Raw genomic sequence first — 25,030 nt, 5'->3', positions numbered from 1 at the left:
TACACTAATAGTATTTTGGATTATTAAACCCAAAATTAAAAAAAATATTAATTATTCTGTGTGACTATTAGCTCTAAATTAAACTAAACTAGTCATTCTTTAGTCTTTGTGAATGCACTAGTACAACAGTGCAATACTTGCCTTAAACTACGAGAGCAGACTTTAGAAATGTCTTCATGCAATTCTTCACATTAGGTTGTGTACAAATCTATTTTGGAGATACAACATCTTACAGCATCCCATTAATCTTAAAAGGGGCTATTATACATCAGTGGCTCTCAACTGTTCCAGACTACTGTACCCCTTTCAGGAGTCTGATTTGTCTTACATACCCCCAAGTTTCACCTCACTTAGAAATATAAAAGAGCATCACAGCCCACTATTACTGAAAAAAAATGTATAATTATATGGTAAAAATGACAAAGTAATACAATATGAATATTGTACTTACATTTCAGTGTATAGTATATAATATAGAGGAGCAGTCCCCAAACTTTTGAGGGTCTCGCCCCCGTTTACCCCTGCTTCCCCCCCCTCCCCAAGCCAGACAGTGACTCCGTGGAGAGGGGGGCCATGGACAGAGGTAAGGGGGCCAAGGCTGGGGACACAGCTGGGGGTGGGGCTGTGGTCAAGGGCCAAGGCAGGGGCAGGAGCAGAGCCGCAGCCGGGCTGCGGTGGGGTCAGACAGCCGTGCCTGCAACCAGATGCAGCTCCGCTCCTGGCCTTGCCCCTAGTCTCTGTTCCAGACCAGGAACGGGGCTGGCACGGGGCCTGGAGCGGAGTCGCACTGAGGCTGGGGCTGGCGCCAGGAGCCGGAGACACTGCTGGGGGCAGGACTGGAGCACAGCGGGGGGCGGGGAGGAGCTGAGTGGCACTCCCTCCCCACCCGTGGGGGCTGGCCTGGGTCCCACCATGCACCCTTGACCCCCAGACCTTTCTCCACATCCCCCTGGGGGGGCGTGCCCCACACTTCAGGGACCTCTGATATAGAGCAGTATAAACAAGTCATTATCTGTATGAAATTTTAGTTTTTACTGACTGCTAGTGTTTTTTATGTAGCCTGTTGTAAAACTAGGCAAATATCTATATGAGTTGATGTACTCCCTTATGCGTACCCCTGGTTGAGAACTACTGTTATACACAACCAGGATAAAAACAAAAACATCTAGAGAAGTGCACTTGGAGCTTCAAGGTAAATCCATCTCCAAATCTTGTTTGTTTAGAGTATCATAATACATGTATTCAATACAACATTCAAATTAATAGTAGATAGACCATATCACTGAAAGAATCCCTTATTTAAAATAGCAAATGTCATTTGTTTACCAGTTTTGTTGTAGCTGTTTTGGCCTCAGGATATTAGAGAGATAAGGTGGGTGAGGTAATATCTTATTGGACCAACTTCTGTTGGTGAGAGACAAGTTTTTGAGCTATGCAGAACTGCTCTTCAATAAATTCCTACACGATCTGCAGCTGCATCTTGCTCACTAGCCCACTTATTTTGCACCTCAAGTTCTTGGCAGGCAGATGAGTTAGAGCTGGTATTAATTACAATCCCTTCAGTGTGATGCTACTAGTTCTAATATTCCTGGTAACAAAACAGGATTAGTTTAAGCCTTTAGATTTCTGCAGCTATATCTGTTGTATATATTACACATCTCTTCTCTCCATACCCACCCATTTACCCTCATGTCATACACATCTGCACCCAGCTGTTTGGAAAAAAAAATCAGCATTTAAAATAGATTGATTTTTCTCTTCCTTATAATTATGCTGCACTACAGATCAAAAGTCACAATACCTGAAAATCTGGTCCCTGATGATGGGATAGCCGCCTGTTACGACATTGTTTACATAAGATGTGAACCACTCCAAATAAGAAGTACCTAGATGCCAAAGAGGGAAAGTTTTACAAGAGCAGGTACTCTTATAATTAAGCCAGTTACAATATTAACGTTTTTTTTTTTTTTTATTATTAAACATAGGCAATATAAAAGCTAGTAGGCTTTAATATAAACAATTCCCAGACCTCTGTAGCGGAGTAACACATTCCTCATCCTGCTCTATTCAAAAAATTGAACTCTGCTTTTGCTGGGAACTAAATTACGGCTTAAATGGTTTGCTTGTTATCCTCCACTCACTGTGTCACAGCTAAAATGAGACTGTATACTCTTCAGGCCAGGAACCATGGCTTTCTATTTATATTGTGAAGCACCTCGCACAATTCTGAAGTATAAAAGCATCCAACAACTGCCTTTTAGACCTTTGCTGGTACTGCATGATTTAAGGAGATGGTAGCTTTACAAGTAATGTAATTACTACCTATTTCTTAGGCACTGTACTCCACAGTTAATCCAATATTCTATTTGCTAAAGCTGGTAGGTCTATTACTGGACGTACAAGCTTGGTTTTGGTTTGTAGGGATCTGAATGTATAAACAGGTAAGGTATTAAAGTTTCTAAGAAATCTAGCAAATTTTGTAAGTTTCTGTACTCACAAGACCAAAGCTGGAAAGTAGGGTGGAAGAATGTGCAACATGCACACCTGTTACCACCACAAGCTCAGAGCTCTGGGTTTATAGGTCACCTAATATAGAAACAGCTTTCCAAAAACCTGCAGTCATCATTTTGAGAACAGCTGGATTTATCAGGATCATAAAAATTCAATAATTGGGCAGATTCAACCTTGACAGAGTCCCTTTAATGAACGAAGTCCTCAAAGACAAGACATTATCCTCTATAAGTGAAATAAGCTATAGGTAATTCAATTAATTCAGGCAACGTATTATGGGTTTTAGTAATGGAAGATCAATAGTTCTTTAAATTTTGGTTTATATTATTGATGTGAAATATGTTTGTTTTTAAGTTAATGATTTCATAATATTCTATTTCTCACAAGCTACACAGGGTTGCTATGGCACAAAGCAATAATTAACACAATTTACTCATCACTTGTTCTTAATTTTGCCCTAAAAAGCCATTTAATTATTTGTACTGTCCTGCCATCTTTGGGGCTCCTCTGTTGCTTAGAGGTCTCCAATAATTTATCTTCTCCATTTTCCTTCTTCTATCACCCCACCCAATCATCTTCAACATTTTGTCTTGGCCTTGAAATGCTAGAGTTTGGGGTGCACACTAGCTGTATGATTCACTCTGCAGTTTGAACACTTGGTTTTTATATGGAAGTAGGAAATACTTAGCAGATTAATCTTCTCATGTACATGGAATGTGCTGCGCCAGGATACTGGTCCACAACAACTGGAAGTCATTGTTTCCATAAGGACAAGGCCAACCCAAAGTGATAATTAACACTAGATCACTGCAGTCACTATCTCTAAAACAGTTCATTTTCCTCACAAATTGCAAATAATTAGAATAGTACTTTGAACTTCTACAACACCTTTCATCTGAAGATTTCAAAGAACAAGACAGTAACCGCAACACTCTTGTGAGGAAGACGACAGTGATTTCCTCACCCAGCACTGCAATACAGCTACCTCTGGGGCGGAATAAGTGACATGTTTTCCAATACACAGCCACTGCAAGTCCAAAATTGCAGGACTAGAAGACTAGGAAGTCTTAGTAAGAGTTTCTCTTGCCTTTCCTTTTACCCATAAATGAAAATATTATGGCATGGCCCAGTGGGGCTATTACTCATCATTGGTGTTGCACTAGAAACAACCTGTGATGCAGGTTAGCATAGCAAAATAGCAAGATTATGCATATTAATAGAAGTCTAAATTAAGGTACTGTTTTCACTCAACAGGAAAGCAGTTCAGTTAGTTGAAGGCTTCCATAGCCAATAGCTAGGGCCCTACCAAATTCATGGTCCATTTTGGTCAATTTCATGATCATAGGATTTTTTTTTTTAAATAGTAAATGTTATGATTCATGTGGGCCCAGCTGTGAAGGCAGCGCTGCCGCCAGTATCAGCGTAGAAGTAAGGAGGCATGGTATAGGTATTGTCACCCTTACTTCTGCGCTGCTGCTGATGGGGCGCTGCCTTCAGAGCTGGATGCCATTTTGGTCAATTTCATGATCATAGGATTTTTTTTTAAATAGTAAATTTCATGATTCATGTGGGCCCAGCTGTGAAGGCAGCGCTGCCGCCAGCAGCAGTGCAGAAGTAAGGGTGGCAATACCACACCCCCCCATAATAACCTTGTGACCCCCCAACCTTCTTTTGGGTCAGAACCCCCCGTTTGAGAAACGCTGGTCTCCACTGTGAAATCTGTATAGTATAGGGTAAAAGTACACAAAAGAGCAGATTTCACAGGGGAGTCCAGATTTCATGGTCCGTTAAATGATTTTCATGGCCATGAATTTGGTAGGGCCCTACCAATAGCCTTCAGTAGAAAAGGGGAAAGGAAAAAAAAAAAAAAAAAAAAGATTTGAGAAACTTTCTACTACAGTCCCAGCCCATGTCAACAGAACATCATAAGGATTCTATAGTCATCAATGACTCCGAAATCTTCCTCTCCCCTCCTTATGCTTTGAACAATGCAGTTAGAGAGAAAACCTGAAAAATCCAGGAACATTTTCCTTTTCAGGTATAGTTACATTTAGAAGAAATTTTAATTGAGAGGCACAATATATATTGAACCTGTGACATGGTTGCAAAGGCTACTAAAAATTCCTTCTCCCAGGCTACAGTTCATGGTGTTTTTGAACCACGCATCTCCGACAGCTCCTCTGATGGTTACCCTAAAGGTTGCTACATGTTTTGTCAGACTGACCAGTGAATTGAATAACTCAAAAACAGAGGTGTGAAGTAACAAGCATTAGTAGGGAAATAAAACGGTTTTATAACGGATTTCAATTAATTGTTCAAGTTCCAATACCGGTTATAAGTTTCTCAGCAGTAAGAATACATGTACAAGTTTAGTGCTTACTTTGTGCAGGTCAAAATGTTGTGCAAATGTACTAAACAGCTCTCAGCATAGGTATATTTTTTATTAACATATGCAACTTAAGACAGAATGAAGTGCTTAGATACGCTGGCATCTCTAAACAAGGTATTTTTTGCATGAATGTTTCCTCTCCCCTCCCTCCCACCCCCCACTTCAACATGCTCTTACCTGTAATGAACATATCAATAGCAGATGGATTACGGGCCATCTGATCCTAGAAAAGGAACAAAAATTAAGTGTGTATATTGAAAAGCAGACTGATGTTTTTTCTTGACATCCTAAATACCTGAATATTTTCCTAGTATTATCTAGGCCCAAACCTAGCTTCTTCAATAGAGCATCCAAATCCCACAATCAGATGTTCAAATCAGTATTTAAGACACAAATGTCTGTCCCATGTGTCTAAGTGCCAAGTTGAGCATTCAAACACACAATTGGGACATTCCACTAAGGTGATCACATTTGAAAATCAGGCTTCCTGCATCATCTAAAAAATCAGCCTTAGAATAATCTGAAAACTAACTCCAACTCATTTTTAGAGCTCCTATCTTTATATTCCTTCCTACCGAAGGGTCTGTATTGTCTCCAGAGGAACACAAATATTAACATTTAAATGCCTTCAATTTCTCATAATATAGTCCAGGCAAAATAGACATTTAGCATAACATAAAAAAAGTGTACAAGATTTTTTTTCAATGTCCCCATCAATGTCAGGTGACTAGAACTCCCATTGCTACACATGAGGAAATAACTAGGAAATCCCAACAGGTTAAGGTTCTATAATAAAGTCTGTTACTTGAGAGTTCCAAGCTCCCGGCATCTTTCTTTACAAATTTGCGCTGAATCCCATGGACAGCTAGAATTAGGTCAGCAGTTTAAACAACTGCTTTTCAAGGGGTTTTAGCTTAATTCCAATTCAAAATTAAGACTAAGACTGTAGCCAAGGTATCTTCTGTTGTTGCTTGTCATTGCAGTTCTACTGTGATGCCAAGTAATATGTACTGCAATAATTTTAGTACAGTGAGAAGAATTAAGAATAGTTTATTTTTGAATGTGAGTGACCTTGCTTTTGAGGGTTTCAGACTTAACCTTGGCGTATGTTTTTAAAATGCACAATTTAGTATGTAATGTACAACCTGACCAGACCTGCGGTTATATCTTAGAGCTTGGCTGTAGACAATGGATCGTGTGGTGTGTCCTGGATGGAAGCTGGAGGCATGTAGGTAAGTGTAGCGGTCAGTAGGTTTCCGGTATAGGGTGGTATTTATGTGACCATCGCTTATTAGCTAATTGTGCTAATCGTTCACCTGCACATCTACCAATGTGATATATGCCATCATATGCCAGCAATGTCCCTCTGCCATGTACATTGGCCAAACCGGCCAGTCTCTACGCAAAAGAATTAATGGACACAAATCTGACATCAGGAATCATAATACTCAAAAACCAGTGGGAGAACACTTTAACCTGTCTGGCCATTCTATGACAGACCTGCGGGTGGCTATCTTACAACAGAAAAACTTCAAAAACAGACTCCAACAAGAGACTGCTGAGCTGGAATTGATATGCAAACTAGACACAATCAACTCAGGATTGAATAAGGACTGGGAATGGCTGAGCCATTACAAACATTGAATCTATCTCCCCTTGTAAGTATTCTCACACTTCTTATCAAACTGTCTGTACTGAGCTATCTTGATTATCACTTCAAAAGTTTTTTTCTCTTACTTAATTGGCCTCTCAGAGTTGGTAAGACAACTCCCACCTGTTCATGCTCTCTGTATGTGTGTGTATATATATCTCCTCAATATATGTTTCACTCTATATGCATCCGAAGAAGTGGGCTGTAGCCCACGAAAGCTGGGCTACAGCTTTAGTCTCTAAGGTGCCACAAGTACTCCTGTTCTTTTTGCGGATACAGACTAACACGGCTGCTACTCTGAAACCAGTTATTAAAGAGAGACAAAGAGTCCTGTGGCACTTATAGACTAATAGACGTATTGGAGCATAAGCTTTCGTGGGTGAATACCCACTTTGTCAGATGAATAGTGTGTGGAGAATTCATCTGACAAAGTGGGTATTCACCCACGAAAGCTTATGCTCCAATAAGTGTTAGTCTATAAGGTGCCACAGGACTCTGTCGCTTTTTACAGATCCAGACTAACACGGCTACCCCTCTGATACTTATTAAAGAGAGAATATCTTGACAATCCCTTTTCTGACTATACTCGCACTTTAATCCGTGAAAGAGACAAAGCTGTTCAGGAACTGAGGGCTTGATTCTCTCCACACACACTAATGAGACTTAGGAGTAAACTCCACTGAAATCAATGGAATTATACCAGTGCAAGCAAGAACAACCAGACTCCAATATTAGGGTGTTGCCATCATTGTAGTATCAGAAGCAATTTTATAAAGCTTTCAATAAGATTAAATTGTTTGTCTTTTTTTAAAAAGACAAACTGATCTTCTGTTCTTTCACTGTAGAGTAAGCAGCGTATATTTCTCAAAAAGATCATACCCAATTTTTTCCCCCTCTTTTGCTGTTTCTAGAAAACAAGTCTATAACTCACTGCTAAATCCAAAATCCCCCACTGTGCAAAACAAAGTTTAACAATGAAAAAGTGAGACTTGCTGAAATAGACTGGGACAAATTCATGCCTGGCATAATTCTACCAAATTAAATAGATTAGAGCAGGGATGAGTTTGTCCCATGATGTCTTAAAATCTGCATAGAAGTTGGCTACAATCATTACTACTGGGGGCATTCTGCACCAAAAAAATTAAAAAGCTGCGCACAATATTTTAAAATTCTGGAAAAATCCAGAAATTTTATTTGTCAAAATAACACTACATAATCATGCCAGTTTCAATTATTTTGGTAATTTATTTCAAAATACCTGTCAGCAAGTATATCTATAATAATACAGACACACAAAAATTCGCCCAGGAGTAGAGAGTTAAAGAAACCCCTATGACAACCCAGTTCCTGTTTCTCTGCCCCCTTCCCCTCCCCAGAGCCCAGTCAGGGGGGCAGACACTCATAACCCCTTGCCCACAAAACCCACCTGCAGCAGGCCCCCCCCAACCAATACACCCACACATCCTCCTCCTCAGAGCCCAACCGTGGGGCCCTCCCCCAGCCCAGATACCCACACCCCATCCCCAGCTGCAGGGTCCCCCTCCACCCCAGAACCAAGGGATCCAGAGGGAGAAACAGCCTGATGCTCTGTCCCAGGCTTGCACAGAGTTTCCTGCACACTGCCCTCTCCTTTCCTCAGGGCATGCTGGGAACTGCAGCTGCCAGGAATCCTCTAGCTCTCCCCCCAGCAGTGTCTTCTATGTGCAAGCTGGGCTCTGCTGAGTCCAGTGACCCCTAATAGCAGCTAGCAGCACTGCAGCCCATTTCTTTGGGGGAAAGAAAATTCTGCATGCACAATGTTAATTTCTACAAAATTCTGCATTGCGCAGTGGCACAGAATTCCCCCAGGAGTAACTGCATTACACACTACGGTCACATCACTGTTGTGTTAAATAGTCTTCTTGTGTAATTTTGGTGTACACCTGAGGGCAACTCAAAGACATTTTTATTTACCAGTTAAATGCTCTCAGTCATAGTATACAGAGCATCCACTCATTAAACTGTGCATATTGTATATTTCACATGTTTTATAACATGCAAAGGACAAATGCCAGTTTTATCAAAAAGATACATTTATAAACAAACATTTCTTCCTTACTGGACATTGGTAGAAGATCTCATATTTATTACGACCCTCCACACTCTCCAGTGCCATGTATTGACTCAGGCCAGTGTGAATGCAAAAGGTTAAAGGAAGACATTGTTTCAAACCAAGACGCTGTTGAAATCCCCCAGCTGCTGTGTCAATATCCAATAAATCCTCTGAACGATAGTGATTGGATAGTGCCATACTTCCCATCAACCTTAGAAGGAACAACAACAAAAATAGAAACAATGAACACTTGATTAACAATGCAAAGATAGCTTTTACCTTTTACTCAATGAATAACAACTCATTCTAAGGTCTAATTCTGCCATCTAGGCATAACTTATACCCAGAGAAGTGTGAATTGTAATGTTTTCTACAGAATCAGGTCCTCAGTTCATAACACCAGCCTTACAGATTTCTTTTTTGTTTTTTTGGGGTAAGAAAAAACTAAGCGGTTTTAACAAATATGGTCTTGCTCATTTTCCATGCTTAGCACAGGAAGAAAGGGAGTTCTGGGACATTCTGGTGACTGTCAATTGCCTCACAAGTTAAAGCAGCCTAGGGCATCTGTTCACCATTGAAATAGCATAATAGGGCAGCTTCACAGGCAGAAACTTGGACTATATTCTGCACTTCAAGTTTTGCATCAACTCTTTTCAGTACTAAAAGGAATATTCATAAATACTTAGTTTCTATAGGCCAAGAAATAGTCAACTTTAGTAACAAATATTTGACAAGACATATTGTTACCTAGAAAAAAAAAAGAACAGGAGTACTTGTGGCACCTTAGAGACTAACTAAGGTGCCACAAGTACTCCTGTTTTTTTTGCGGATACAGACTAACACGACTGCTACTCTGTAATTGTTACCTAGATTCATTCACAAAATGAGTTGAGACTGAAGCCAGATGTAAGAAATTAATAAAATTCAACAACTCTGTTCATCCCTTAAGAATAGTTAAGAAACAAGTCAGCAATTATTTTAACAGATACATATTTATGGATCTGCACTTAGGATTTACATAGACTTGAAAATTATTCAGTTACATTTGGAAGGAAAAGAAAACCCCCATGAAGCATGCTTCTCTTTTTCATCAGTAGAATCTGAAAAATACACCTCTACCCCGATATAACGCTGTCCTCGGGAGCCAAAAAAAAAATCTTACCGCGTTATAGGTGAAACCGCGTTATATCGAACTTGCTTTGATCCGCCGGAGTGCGCAGCCCCGCCCCCCTGGAGTGCTGCTTTACCGCGTTATATCCGAATTCATGTTATATCGGGGTAGAGGTGTAGTTCACATTTAGCTGGCCAATCTGCCATAGGTTATAAACGCACAATAAATCAAAAAAAGCAGACACCTAAAATAATCATGAAAACTGACATGTAGTGTTAAACACCACAAAATTTTGCAGATTACAGCATTCTCATTGTTTTCTGGCACAATTAGATAGACATTCTCCAGTAGCTCTCTATACGTACAAATATTTCCAATACAGATGGGCTGGTGAGAGATGTGTTTGTTGGAAGACATTGGAAAGAGCTTTAATTCTAATGCAACATAACTGGCAGCTGGTGGGGGGAAAGGAGAGAGAATCACACAGTGCCTAGTTCAAGGTATCTGTATTCGAGCTAAGAACAAAACAAAAGTAAAGAGAGAGCTTTCACACTTTTAGCTTGCTTTAAAAAAAAAAAAGAAGAAGAAGAAGAAGAAGTGGGGAAGAGTTAATAGGATAAAAACGTAAACTGTCTCAGCATGCAGGCCTAGTTACTCCAAAGCATTGCTTAAGCATGACAACACTCTTATGTGGCAGGTAAACAGCTTTGGAAATTTCTGAAATGTCAAGAGCAATACTGATCAGATCCTTCAAGAAGCTGTTTTATGTCTTTCACTATTTTCTCTTAAAATGTGCAGTTTGGATACATTAGTTATATTAAGCCAGGATTTAATAGCTCTTGAGGGTCATAGTAGGATAGCATTTCTAGAAGTTTTTACCATTTCCTGACCAGTTCCATTACATCACTTGGCTTTTGTTAAATCACTGACTTGTCCACAGAGGGGAGATTTTCAAAGGGGAACAAGGCATGTCACTCCCATTGCCTAATTCCCTTTTGAAAATCTCTTCTAGAATACCTACTTGTAAACGGTTCAAGTCATCCTCATGAATATGCAGAACTGGTTACTTCTTACACACCTGGTTCTAGGGTTGGGGGAAAAAGATACCCAAAAAGGCTCAAGCTGCCGCCCAGTGAGAAGTTAGAGGTGCCACAAACATGCAAAAGCCAACTCAAACACACACACCTCAGATCCCCATCTTTTTCCATCAACATACCATTCTTGGAAGTATTTCTACCACTCATGTCACTTTCCCTCAAATACAGCCCAGTGTGCTAAACATGAGAGGCTTGAAGGTGCACAATATGCAACCATGTTTAGTCACTTGTTTAAGATATCAAGAATTGTCAGTTTTACATTTCAGGGAGACTTCATCTTTTCAGTAATATGGAAAAAAATTTAAAAAATTATATTTTGTAGGGTGCAAAATTTCTATTCTAGTCTTCTGCTTTTCCGGTGGTTCCACCTCCACACTTAAGACTATTCTTGTATTGCCAGGTCTGGAAATTAGTTCCCTGACCATTTTATCACACCATTTATTCTGCAAATTCTGGTACAAAATAGGCTAATTCTGCTCTCAATTACAACACAGAGAATCCAGAGTAACTCTGTAAATATTGGTGTAATTGAGGGCCATAAATATCCAGGGCTAAAATTTTGTTAATTATGAAGGGTAAAACTTTCCAAAAGCATTAAAGTCCCATTTTCAAAAGTGACTTGGGCATTTAGGATCCTAGCTCCATTACAAAGGAACTTAGATGCCTAGGTCCCACTGCTAAGGCACTGCTGACAGTGGGACATAGATTCTTGTGAAGATTTCACCCAAAGAACACAATAGCTAACTTCTATACTATATATAATATTTTGCATAGCCTGCTCAGCAGGCATTGCAATCCTCACTCCATGTCTCAGTTTAACTGAACTGGCCACCATGAAGAAAAAGAAATAATTAAATAACGGAACTGATAGTAGGTTTAACTCCTTACCCAGGAACAACTAGTTTCTGTCCATTATGAATACGAAATGAACACCGATAATCATCAGGGAGTTTGCAACCTATTTGTGCTTCCACAGCATCTAGGTCTTCCTCCTGCACACTATCTGCAAACACATTAAAAACAGGGTTTTTTTAGGTGGCAGCTTCAGACAAGAGAAACAAGAACTGTTGCTTCAGAGATTATCTCAATAAATTGGATCCTGCTTAAAGTACTTTACTTTGTGTAAACCCCTCTTAAAATTCAATTGGATAATGCCTGACAAAAATTGGTGGCTCTCTTAAGACAACTAGAGACAAATGTTACTTTCATTTACACAGTTGCAACCCCTTTGGCTTCACTGGAGCTGCATTGCTGTATGTCAGAGCAGAATTTGGCCTAACTAAATGTTTTTAAGTTTTTCAGCTATGCTATAGTGGCATCAGCAAATGTACAATGAATTTAAAAAAAAAAAGGCTCATTTTAAAGCCCCCTCCAGCCACCACAAGAACCCGAGTTTCAACTGCATTTGACATTACAAAAGTGCAGTGAATTAAAAAAAAAATTTTTGTTTTGTTTTAGGAGCAGTCTTATTCTACATTTAGTGCAAAGGAAAACAAAAATAGAAATGATCTGACTCAATCATCCAAGAGTCCAGAAATTCAGAATTAAGGTTATCACTCTCCTTATTCATCCCACTGTAACTCTCTAAATTCAAAAGTAGGATTTTTGACCAATGACCCTTGATATTGGTGCTTACCGTTGGGCACAATAGCAAGAATAATTATGGACAGCATTACCTTAACTAATACATCTAAGAACATTCAAAATTCAGATTATTATTTGTACTACCAACTCCTTCTTCAAGCAAACAGGGAGTTCATTACGTGGTACTAACTCCAATAGTACGCTAGTGTGTTAGGTAACATAAAATACCAGTATATCACAAATTTCAGAACAAGGGTTACTCATATAACAGTAGTCTGTTTTTGCCTCCTAAGAGATCTCAACAATACTAATCTATTAGAAGTAGGTGTTTCTTCAACAGCACTGGCTGGAGAAACAAAGTGACTCACTCTTAGAACCTTCCCTAAAAGAAAAGAAACATTGCCCTGACCACTGGAAGTTAGTTGACTGAGTCCTGACTCAGCCACTCTCAGCCAACCAAGTTGTAGCTCCTAGTTGCTACCATAAAAAAAGGTTCTGTGCCGATTTTCTTTTTTTGATCATTACCATACAATTTAGAATGTTTCACTAAAGGAGGAGATGGCCACTTTAAATTTCCAGCAAAAAGACAATAAAAAAGCCAATCTTGGAGATGCTTCAGTTACTCTAAGTTTCTCATATGGGGTCTCTTTTGAGATCCTGAAAGAGATCTGCTCTTCCCACTATATAAAATTGTGATAACGTTGCACATAGTGAACATTTCTCATGTTATCATTTCCTAGGGCTAGCCAACTATTCTCTCAATGGAGCTATTCCATTTAATTTCAGTAGAGTTGCTCCTGAATTTGGCTGTATGTTTATATCAGTAACATTGGGCTCAATCCAGGGACAACAGGATGAAATTCTATGGCCACTGTTATACAAGAGGTCAGACTAGATGATCTAATGGTCCCTTCTGATTTTAAAAATCTATTACTGAATTAAAACATATTTAAAAAATAAAGTACCAAAAAAGCAACATTTAATAGTCATTGTAAACAGTTACAAACCTGTTTTCCAAATATTTCTAATAAAAAAAAAAAAATCACAACCTAGTAATCACCAATAGTAAACCCCAGGAGGGGAAATTTCTCTCTGTAGGAGGGGAAATTTCTTCTCTGCTTCTGAGCTTTGCTATTCCACACCCCAACTTGAGCCAACAGCTCAGCACAGCTTCTGGTCAGTTTCACACAGAAGACTGAAACAAGCTTAACAAGGTCTGAGTTCTTTTGGCTTTATATGGAATAGGACCAAATAGATACCTATAAACCTGCCTGGGTACATTTTGTGTTATAAAGCACTAAAAATTAGAAGCCCTTAAAATATTTTAAATCAATTCAATTTGCTTTATAGATTCTGATGTTACAAGCAAACATTCATAAGACAAAGTTAATATGAGGCTACAGACTGATTTTTAAAAAAAAGAATTTTAGCTCAAAGCCACTTGATTAAATATCTTTTTTATGCAGAGATGTTTTAAATTGGGTCTTCAAAACAAACTTATGAATTAATATAGAATAAGAGACATATAGGGCAAAAAGGGACACTGAGAAGTTATGAAGTCCAGCCTCCCACACAGAGGCAGGACCAAGTATACCTAGACCTGGGGTGGGCAAACTATGACCTGGGGGCCGCATCCTGCCCTTCAGACGTTTTAATCCAGCCCTTGAACTCCTGCTGGGGAGCTGGGTCTGGGGCTTGCCCTGTTCCAGAACTCCAGCCAGGGAGCGGGGTTGGGGGCTTGCCCCGCTCGGCGCATTCCATGGCGCTGTACGGCTCCTAGAAGCAGCAGCATGTCCCCCCTCTGGCTCCCACGCATAGGGGAAACCGGGGGGCTCCGCACGCTGCCCCCGCGCCAAGCGCCAACTCCGCAGTTGGCCTGGAATCGCGTCCAATGGGAGCTGCAGGGGTGGTGCCTACGGATGGGGCAGCGCACAGAGCTGTCTGGCTGCCCCTCAGTGTAGAAGCCGGAAGGGGGACTACTTCCAGGAGCTGCTTGAGGTAAGCACCACCCAGAGTCTGCACTCCTACCCCCCCCCCCCCGTGCCCCTGCCCTGATCCCCCTCCCACCCTCCAAACCCCTCGGTTGCAGCCCAGAACACCCTCCTGCACCCCCAGCCCCTCATCCCCAGCCCCACCCCAGAGCCTGCACCCCAGCCGGAGCCCTAACCCACCCCCCCTGTCCCAGCCTGGAGCCCCCTCCCGCACCCTTAACTCCTCATTTTTGGCCCTACCCCAGAGCCCACACCCCCTCCCACACCCCAATCCCCAATTTCGTGAGCATTCGTGGCCCACCATACAATTTCTATACCCAGATGTGGCCCTCGGGCCAAAAAGTTTGCCCACCCCTGACAGGTGTCTGTCCACCTGTTCTTAAAAATCTGATGATGGGGATTCCACAACCTCCCATGGAAGTCTATTCCAGAGTTTAACTAGCCTTACAATTAGAAAGTTTTTCCTAATATCTAACCTAAATTTCTCTCACTGCAGATTGAGCCCATTACTACTACTTCTACCTTCAGTGGACAAGGAGAACAATTGATCACGATCCTCTTGATAACAGTCCTTAATATATTTGAAGACTGTTATCAGGTCCTCCCTCAGTCTTCTTTTCTTAGACTAACCATGCCCAGTTTTTAACCTTTCCTTAAAGATCAGTTTTATTGCTCTCCTCTGGATTCTCTCCAACATGTCCACATCTCTCCTAAAGTGTGGCACCCAGAAGTGGACAAAGTACTCTAGCTGGGGACTCACCAGTGCTGAGTAGCACAAGACAATTACCTCTGTGCCTTACATATGACACCTCACACCCCAGAATATTTGCCTTTTTCACAACTGCATCACATTGTTGACTCATTCAATTTGTGACCCATTAGGACCCCCAGATCCTTTTCAGCAGTACTATCACCCAACCATTTACTTCCCATTTTGTAATTGTGCATTTGTATTTTCCTTCTTAAATGTATTACTTTTCACTTGTCTTTATAGAATTTCATCTTGTTGATTTCAGACCAATTCTTTAATTTGTCAAGGTTGTTTTGAATCTAATCCTGCTCTCCAAAGCACTTGCAACCCCACACAACTCGGGGTCATGCATAAGTTTTATAAGCAAACTCTCGACTCTATTATCCAAGTCTTGAAATGAAAATATTAAATAGTACAATCACACTATTATGACACCCTGATAGCCATCAAAACAATATCCCTATTTAATTACAGGATAGGTGCAGTACAGGCAAAAGCAATGTAAGTTTCCTCACTGTATGGCATCTCTTATTCAATAAGAAGGCAGTTACATTTTCACAATAATTCAATCTTTGGACTCTTTGCTGAGGCTGCCAGTGATTATAGTACTTTGTGCAACCTGGACATTCATCCTCTGGAAATTGGGCTTGGACAAAACACACACCACGTTTAACATAGGCCAACAGCCACAAGACAGTATTTACTACTGGTGAATGTAGTGACCAGGAAGGGATTTGAACCAGACACCTAGTTGTGAAAGACTAGCCAGATACAAGAAAATCCACAAACAACAAAAAGTAGTTAACATGGAGTTAAAGTTGCAGGACCTCAACCCTATTTTAGGTGCTAATGTGGCCCCTATTATTGCAGTATGCAAGTTCCTTGATCTTTAATGTACTTATACGCAACACCTCTGAGGTAGGAAGTGCTATTATCCCCATTTTACAGATGGGGAAATGTCACACAGAGACATTAAGTGGCTTGTCACAGAGGGAGCGTGTGGCATAGTAGGGAATTGAGCCAAGGTTGTCTCCTGAGTCTCAGACTAGCAGCCTAGCCATCTGACCATCCTTTCCTCTACACTACCCTGAGCTCTTCATGTCCTTCTAGAACAGGAGTTTGGTTGCGATTGTCAAAAGAGCCTAAGAGAGTTAGGCAGCCAAGTTCCCTTAGGCGCCTTTGAGGATCTCAGCCTAGATTCCTAAAATTCAAACATACCAAAACAAAGACATGTAGAGTTAAGAATATTTACATAGAAAAATTAAAATACAAATATTAGAAAACCAGGAAATGCAGAGTAACACTTTCCACACAGTAGCCAGACAACCTTAACTTAGGCCCTTTCAATCCCTACCCTAAGGATTCACTCAGGGAAATTATAATACCTCACCCCATCTCAGCCTTTTTAAAACCTGATCTCCGCTACCCAGCTACAAGTCCTCCCCAAGTTAACAGTGCTGCAGAGAGCACAGTGAGAGGTCTGCAGGAGTGTATGAACAGAAGTGCCAATTGGGTGTTGAGGAAGGCACAGAGGAAGTAGCCAGGTTTTGTCACTGCTCTGGAATCTGTGCTGCCTACCAACAGTTTCCTAGCTGAATTTACGATGTTTGTTTTACCAATGACACTTAGTGGGCCGGACTACTTGAAAAATCATCACCCTTACTCTCCCCCTCCCGGTGATAATTCTTAAAACACTTATGCCGATTTAATAGAGAAGGAGCTAGCAGCAGGTCACTCTTGTGGAGGGGCTCAACTTTGGACCTCGCTTCATGTCTTGGTTCACTTGACCCTGGATTTGAAGGCCTTCAGGACAAGAAATGGGCCCGCATGTTCTCTCAGACTTGTCCAAGAAGTTTGGGAAATCAGTGAGGAACAGAGGGAAGGATGGGACCATGTCTAAGATTCGGGATAATCTTTTTTGGAGTTCAGTTTGATAAAAGTTGGTACTTTTGCTTACATAGGGCACCTAGATTATGCAGTGGGTGTAAAACTTTACAACTATACAAATATATCTTGGCTTTAAAAACAAAAATAATGTTTATACAATACCTTTCAAAGAACCAATCATCCGGGGACACCGCTGTCCCAAGTATCTCTCTATATCATCCCATGCTTTTTTAAGTGTAGCATAATATTGAATATACCTTCCTAAATCAGAGTAAATACTTATAAAGATAGCCTTCCAGCTCTGCTTTCTCTGAGTCTTCTCTGCCCTGAATAGACAAGAATAAAAATATGATAAGTTTCTAGTCTAACAAATTCACTTTAAAAACAATAAGTTATTGCTTAGGCAGTTAGGGTTTTGCTAAGTAACATGATAACATTATGTTATAACAGTGTACATCGATACACTTCAGTCCTGTGAAGGTACAGATGTTCAACTAATTCATGGAACTATTCAAATTTTTAATTTCCTTTGCAAGTAACTACATTTCAGCCAGTCATCTTTTCTTTAGAGGACTGTGGGCCATTATTAAACTCAGGAACTTGTAGAAAACTAAATCAGATCAATTTAACTTGCATGTGCAGAAGGCATTTAAGTTAAAAAAAAAAAAAAAAGTCCAACCCTGCTGTCCTTTCTCAATTTTGCCTAAATAAGGACTACGGGACCAGAAACCAGGTCACGAAAATAGAGGTGACAATTAAAATAAAGATTTCATGTGTAGATTGGAAAATAAAATCTCAAGAGCACCTCCTGCAATAAAAAGAAACAAACAAACGCCCATTATAAATTGAGACAAATAGCAGGGGATTCAGCTTTTATTCATTTGTAGAACAGCAATGAACATTTCAGCATTTAAGTCACAAATAAACTCAATCTTCAGAGAGTTCACAATCTAAAAAACAGATACAGAGAGGACAGGACACATTAAGACAAACAGAGAAGGTAATAACTTGGAAGGTTTATTAATTGTTATCAATTCATTCTTGTATACATCATAAAAGAGAAGTCTTTGAAAGAGCTGAGTGAGGAAAAGGTGGTGGGAGCCTGGTCAGGGAAAGTACGTGGCCTTATTTAAGTTTTAAAAATAGTTCCCATAAAAATCAGACTTAAGAACAACCATTCATCAAAGTAAGTAACACTGAAAATGAACTCCCAAAATAATTATCTCCTTAGGCCTTTTTATACAAGGACAGAAGTTTCAGATCAGACTAGCATGCCAGACACTGCCATTTAGGAGGCTCAGATACAATGATATGGCCCATCCACCAAGGCTGACTGTTGAAAGTTTTACCAGGACTGAGTGTTCCTGAGCTGCTAGAGGGCTGGAACCAGTGGCAGATTAACACACAGTCCCAGGCACCCATGCCCAGGGGCCCCGGCCAATTTGGGGGCCCCTATAGGAGCACTGGAACCTGTGTAAAAGCATGGGGGGGGGGGGTCACATAACAGATGCTGGAATTGTTGCCCTGCCTCCTGCTCAGGCCAGATGCTGGAGCTGGGCTGTGGTAAGAACTGTCCAGGAAGCCTGAGCTGCTATGGGGAGCCTCAGACCCTCCACCTGCCCTGAGTGGAGGGCCGGGGTGGTAAGAGCAGCCCCTGGCCCACGTACCCGCATCCCAGGGTGCACCACCCAGGGCAGGTAGAGGGTCCAGGGCTCCCCACAGTGGCCTGGGCTCCCTAGGTGGTTCTTACCACTGCCAGGCTCTGGCTTCAGGCCTGGCCAGGGCCTCAGAGGGGGAAGAGGAGGAGCAGGGCCCCATGGTGAGTGGGAGCTAAGGCCAATCTCAGCCCCCCACCGGGAAGAGGTTGGCACCACTAGCAGGGACTGTGCTTTATAGTTGGGGAAATTATCACCTTATCAGCTCCCTTGCTGTGAAGCGCAGCCCCTGCCATGCCTGCCTGAGGCTACTACACCCATGTTAAAAAGTGGGCAGGCATGGCCCTCCCACTTTTAAAAGGGGGGAGGGCCATGGCCATGCTGGTCCTCTCTGGTTCCAGCCCCATTAGCCCCCCAGGGTGTTGGGGGCCCAAATGTTCTTTGTGCCCAGGGCCCCACTAGATCTTAATCTGCCTCTGACTGGAACTGTTGACTGACCAACTGAGGAGCAAAACTAGTTAGCTTTCTTAAATAAATAAATAAATTAATGGAGATATCCTATCTCCTAGAACTGGAAGGGACCTTGAAAGGTCATCGAGTCCAGCCCCCTGCCTTCACTAGCAGGACCAAGTACTGATTTTGCCCCAGATCCCAAAGTGGCCCCCTCAAGGACTGAACACTCAACCCTGGGTTTAGCAGGCCAATGCTCAAACCACTGAGCTATCCCTCCCCCCTAACATCTTGGTAGAAGCTGAAGGGGAGGACTGGCAATACTGGGTATGCATGAAGGGAAACAGAATTCTCCATTTTGTATATTTCCACTAAGTTGTTTTAGGCTGTTCTATTCAAAATGGGCAGTTTCTTGTCTCTCATGCAGCTTTCAGATGTGGAACTAACAGGTTAGTTATATTTTAGAGAGAAGGCCATTTCCAAATACTACAAAGCATGTAAGAGTTAGGAAATGCTTTTGTGTTTACCGATTCTTAGTTTGAATGAGAACATGTAAATAGAATACAATATCCATTTGCAAAATGGAAATATTCAGTCATTTTATTTTCAGAAATTGCAAGTGACAGTGACTGTAATTTTATGATGTGTGCCCTCCATTCCCCATGTTCACCCACTCCATGTGTCATCATTTGTTGAATTTTGCCTAAATTTAAGTCCCAATCTCATTAGAGTCTCTGACCTCTGCATCTGTGCAGCACTTCAATTAAGTCAATGGAATATCATCCATGCAAAGCATTTGCAGGATCATGGTCTTAGTTGGTAAGTTCTTTGGAACAGGGACATCATCATTAAGGCGGCGAGTCTGTGGCTGGTGCTGGCCCAGGGGCTGCTCGAGCCAGGCAGCCCCTGGGCCAGCAGCAGCAGTTTGGGTGTGTGGGAGGAGGCTCAGGGCTGGGGGTAGGGGTTTGGGAGGTGTGGGGGTGCGCTTACCTGGGGTGGGGGGCACCCCTGCAGCTAGTAGGTGGTGGAGGGGTCTCCACACTGCCCACACCTGCAGGTCCCGCCCCCATAGCTCCCATTGGGAGCTGCCCTGCCCTGGCCCCTGCCTCCGCTACCTAGGAGCTGCAGGGATGGAGCTGGTAGGAAGCCCTGCCCCCAGCATCAGCAGGGCTCCCGGGTCATCGCCCCCAGCACCCCTGAACCACCCCTCCCCCCCCATGACTAAAACATTGCCTTAATCATCATCATCTGTCTGAAAAGCACCACACAAAATTGTGGCACTGTGTAAAAATTACCTAAATTGCTCCCTGAATCCATCTCCATTCCTAAAGAAGAGGCCAAATCCACCATGTAACATAGAAGTAACAATATTAAACAAATCTCTAGGAGTATCTTCAAGAGCTAACATTAACTTTGTTCAGTTGATATCAGAGGACAGCTGATCTCACAACTTGTGTTAATATTGGATCTACAAAGCATTACTTAAAGACCACGAGAGGCTATGAAGCATTTTGCAATGTTATTCTGAAAGATCCTATGCAAAAATAGTGCTGTTAACCAAATGAGCTGGTTAAAAAGAACTGCTGCAAACTAATTTTTTTTCCCGTAAGATAAGAGTACCCTTACTTACTCAGATAAAAGCCAGTATTTCTTGCAGTGTCTTTTCCACAATGGATCATGACTTGATAGCTGGTTAAATCTTCGACTTACATAGCAGCAGCTATAAATATAAGTCAGTGTTAAGTCTGATTACAAAAAGTAGTAAAATAACGAAGGACAAATGCAAGTCAAGGTATTAACATATTTAAGATTATATGTCAAAATGAACATTAGAGCTATAAAATTTTAACAAGTTGTAACTTTATTTTTAGGGAATACAAACAGTTTTAAATGCAATACAACTGTCATTAAAACATGTTGTAACAAGGCTTTCTTGTCCACATAAGCAAAGAGAAGAAAATAAATGTTATAAACCATGTTACAGAACCACATTTTTAATCCTGTTAGATACCCAAGTAAAAACAGGGTTTTCTAAAATGGTTTATGACATTTGGGGTGGGGGTGGGGTTACCCCTGCACTCCCTCCAGACACAAAATAGTATTGTGTCTCATCTACATTGGCAGTCACCATAATACACCACCAGAGTCACTCCATGATGACAAATATGCCTGAGGACTGTCTTCACTATAGCTGCAAAGCCAGTGAATTACAGTGACAATCTGCTAGTGTAGGCACAGCCCTAGAGAATGAATATTAGGGAACTTTCTTGGCAATTAAATATTTTTGTAGAATAGGCAAAGACATAGGTCTATTTCACAAAAGAATTTTACTAGAAATTTTCCATTGTGACACTCCATTAGTGGTAGCAGTGCTAGCATAGGCTAGCTCAGGGGTTGGCAACCTTTCGGAAGTGGTGCACCGAGTCTTCATTTAGTCACTCTAATTTAAGGCTTCACGTGCCAGTAATACATTTTAACGTTTTTAGAAGGTCTCTTTCTATAAGTCTATAATATATAACTAAACTATTGTTGTATGTAAAGTAAATAAGGTTTTTAAAATGTTTAAGAAGCTTCATTTAAAATTAAATTAAAATGCAGAGCCCCCCGGACCGGTGGCCAGGACCCAGGCAGTGAGAGTGCCACTGAAAATCAGTTTGCGTGCCGCCTTCGGCATGCGTGCCATAGGTTGTCTACCCCTGGGCTAGCTGTTGATGTTTTAATCAGTTTTATCTACTAGGCAGTCAGCCTATACTAGTGCTTTCATTGTTGCCGCTACAGATGGCGCTCCATCAGTAGTAGTACAGTGATGGAAGAAACTTTTTAACTACCTGTCAGTTGATTACTACCTATTTAAAAATATGAAAATATATTAATTTCAAGTACAGGAAATAATGTAACTATCAGCATGAAATAAGAACAGCACAGTGTGAATATTTGAGAGAGCTGTTTGCACTAAGTCATTTCCCCCCCCCAATTTTACTTTGTTATGAAGTTTCCTCAGCTTTGGGAAATTAGCCCTTTTGAAGCACCAACTATACATATTACCGGATAGCTCTATCCTCGGTTTACCCATATTGAATCAGGTCATGATCACTAGTTCCTAGACAAATATCAACTTCCAGTCAAGCAATGGATTCATCTTTATCCACCACAATGATATTCAAAATAAAGTTACCTCAAAATACCTCAAAAGTTATCTATACTTTTTAGAAACTAATGATGTTTTACTACTGGCAGTATAAGACCTCTAGCACACACCTCCCAAATTGAAGTTTCCAATAATCCCACAATTTTCCTTCCCATACATTATAGACATGTGTGTAAGAAGTTAATCATGCTGTTTTCTCAGTGATTTGTAACACCCCTAGCCAGTACTCCTTCCATTGATCCATATGCATTCAAGATCCTGAGTGAAAGTTAATTAAATAACGCTAAAACAGGTACAGTAACTCCTCACTTAACATTGTAGTTATGTTCCTGAAAAACGCAACTTTAAGTGAAACCATGTTAAACTAATCCAATTTTCCCATAAGATTTAATGGGAATGTAGATTTAATGTAATGTAAATTTAATGTACATGAATTTTTTGGGGGGCAGACAAAAGGCATCATATACTGTACTGTGGTGGGGAGGTGCCCCTGGCTTACCTCTAGGGATCTGGGAGGGAGTTAGGGTGTGGGAGGGCACTCAGGGTGGGGTGCAGGGTCTGGGAGGGAGTTAGGGTGCAGGAGGGCACTCAGGATGGGGGTGGGGGAGGAGGCTCAGGGCCAGGGCAGGCAGGAGGTGCAGAGCATTTACCTGGGGCAGCTCCTGTTTCGTGCAGGGGGTGTGTAGGTGGCTCTCTGCTTCTCTCTGGCAGGCTTTGAAGGGGAAAGCGATGCTTCTCTCCGGCCGCTGGCTGCGCGGCTGCCCCTGCTCCTCCTGAGTCCTCCGGCCTGTGCTCGCAGGGCCGCATTCCAAAAGGGACTTACGAGCTGCAGGCCAGCGCCCCGGGGCCCGTTAGCCCAGGGCCCTGCAGCCTCTAAAGCCCCTGCGTTCCAGGTGGCCCTGCCTACCGGGGGGTGGGGGGCGGCAGCTTCCCCGCTCCCTTCCTCCCTCCCAGAAAGTCCTGGGAAGCGCTGGGAGGGAGGGAGAGGAGACGGAGAAGAGGAACTGGTGTAATTCTCCCTTGTAAAGTCAGCCAAACGACATTATAAGGAAGCATTGCACAACTTTAAACGAGTACATTCCCTAAGGGAGCAGCGACATAACTTCAAAACAACGTTAAGCGGGAGGACGTTAAGTGAGGAGTTATTGTAATGAGATCTTTAAAGTATAGTGCCATCCCCCCATCTGTTATCCACTCTAGCCTTCTGAAAACAGGTTATAATCAGCAATTTTAACAACCAAATACTGTGGTTATCCAACCAGGTTTCAGTAATTAGAGATACAAGATGGGTGAAATGGGTCCAATAAAAAGGTATTACCTTAACCACCTTGTCTCTCTAACAGCCTGGGACCAACACAGCTACAACACTATGTACAGGTTTCAGTAATGTCACATAGGTCAAGTTTCCTCTCATGAGAATTTCCAAGTTTTCTTGCGTGGTACCCAACCTCGAAACGTTTTCTCTTACACTGTTTGCCACACCAATTCAGTGTGCTCACAGCACTGCCCAGCCTGAATCTACACGAAATGTTTCCCTGCAGCGTCCCGGGCCGCTGGAGTTGGGAGAGCAATGTGTGAGCACCGGCGCGCAGAGGGCTGGACAGCAACCCCGTGCGGCTGTTCTGCAGCCAGGGGACGCACCTGGCACGGTGCAGGTCGCCTCGCAGCAGCACAGGACGGGACTGGGGGCGCCGCGCACACAAGCTGGGGCACTTACGGAGAACACACCTGTTGACGCCTCATTAGAGGGGATCGCGAAATCCACTTGCTGCGCTACCCTACGTCCCTCCCCCCTACCGGGGGCCCCTCCGCCTGCCCGGGGATGTGCCGCACAGGTTCCGAGAGACCACCCCGCTCCCCCGCGGGTCGCCCGGCCAGGGCGCATCAGAGCCCGGGACACGCCGCGCCAGGGGCGCCGCCCCAGTCCCGCAGCGGAGGGCAGGTAGCGGCGAAGGAGCGTCTGACCCCCGGGGAGCGGCCCGCAGCGCAGACGCGCCCAGCCCTGGGGTCCCGCCCTACCTCAGGAGGTCCCTGTAGTCCAGGAAGCTCAGGATGAGCAGCAGCGGGTCGGTGGGCAGCAGCTCCAGGCTCAGGGGCTCCGGCTCTACGGCCGCCGCCATCTTGAAAGGCCTCGCGCCGGGCCGGGCCTGCTGCTGCCCGGGGAACCCCGCCCCTCACGCCGGTTTGTTATCAAACGCCGGGGAGGGGCGGGCTGGAAGGGGGAAGCTCTTAAAGGGCCCGCGCCTAACCCGGGCGCGGAGAGCGCCCTGCAGGGCAACGCGGGAACTGCAGGCTCGGCAGAGACTTCAAAGGGGGGATCCTGCCCCCACGTGGCCCAACGCCCTGGGCTCAGTCTTAAGTGCTGCTGGAACTAGGGTGACCAGATGTCCCGCTTTAATAGGGACAGTCCCGATATTTGGGGCTTTTTCTTAGATAGAGGCCTATTATCCCCTAGCCCGATTTTTCACACTTGCTATCTGGTCACACTAGCTAGAACAATGGTTATGGTGGGGGGTGCTGAAAACCATTGAACCAAACTGTAAACCCCATATATGCTGGAAACCACTTCAAACCAGGGGGTGCTGCAGCACACACACACACACACACCCCAGTACTCCTAGATCCAGCACTTGGCTTGCCCCAGAGGTTGGCCCTTCTGGGGAGCTGCACTCACAAGGGTGGGCCCTTGCCTGTGGGGTGCCCTGCCAGACAT

The 25,030-nt window shown here is 42.8% G+C and overlaps 1 protein-coding gene across 1 annotated transcript in view; it reads right to left on the bottom strand.

The window, feature by feature from the left end:
• FBXO3 (F-box protein 3) overlaps positions 1 to 24,470 on the bottom strand; it is a 32,497-nt gene extending 8,027 nt beyond the window's left edge. The window contains exons 1-7 of the mRNA XM_065402378.1: positions 24,337 to 24,470; positions 20,800 to 20,889; positions 17,227 to 17,390; positions 11,740 to 11,854; positions 8,650 to 8,854; positions 5,078 to 5,123; positions 1,802 to 1,886 (exon numbers count right to left, since the gene is read on the bottom strand). Coding sequence (XP_065258450.1) covers positions 1,802 to 1,886; positions 5,078 to 5,123; positions 8,650 to 8,854; positions 11,740 to 11,854; positions 17,227 to 17,390; positions 20,800 to 20,889; positions 24,337 to 24,437 — 806 coding nt within the window. The 5' untranslated portion in view covers positions 24,438 to 24,470. The remainder of the gene's footprint in view (positions 1 to 1,801; positions 1,887 to 5,077; positions 5,124 to 8,649; positions 8,855 to 11,739; positions 11,855 to 17,226; positions 17,391 to 20,799; positions 20,890 to 24,336) is intronic.
• Positions 24,471 to 25,030: the final 560 nt, after the last annotated feature.

This window comes from Emys orbicularis, chromosome 4 (assembly GCF_028017835.1).
Source record: "Emys orbicularis isolate rEmyOrb1 chromosome 4, rEmyOrb1.hap1, whole genome shotgun sequence".
Classification (NCBI taxonomy): domain Eukaryota; kingdom Metazoa; phylum Chordata; order Testudines; family Emydidae; genus Emys; species Emys orbicularis.
The sequence above is the reverse complement of the archived record's forward strand: the minus strand, read 5'-3'. Positions and strand labels throughout refer to the sequence as shown.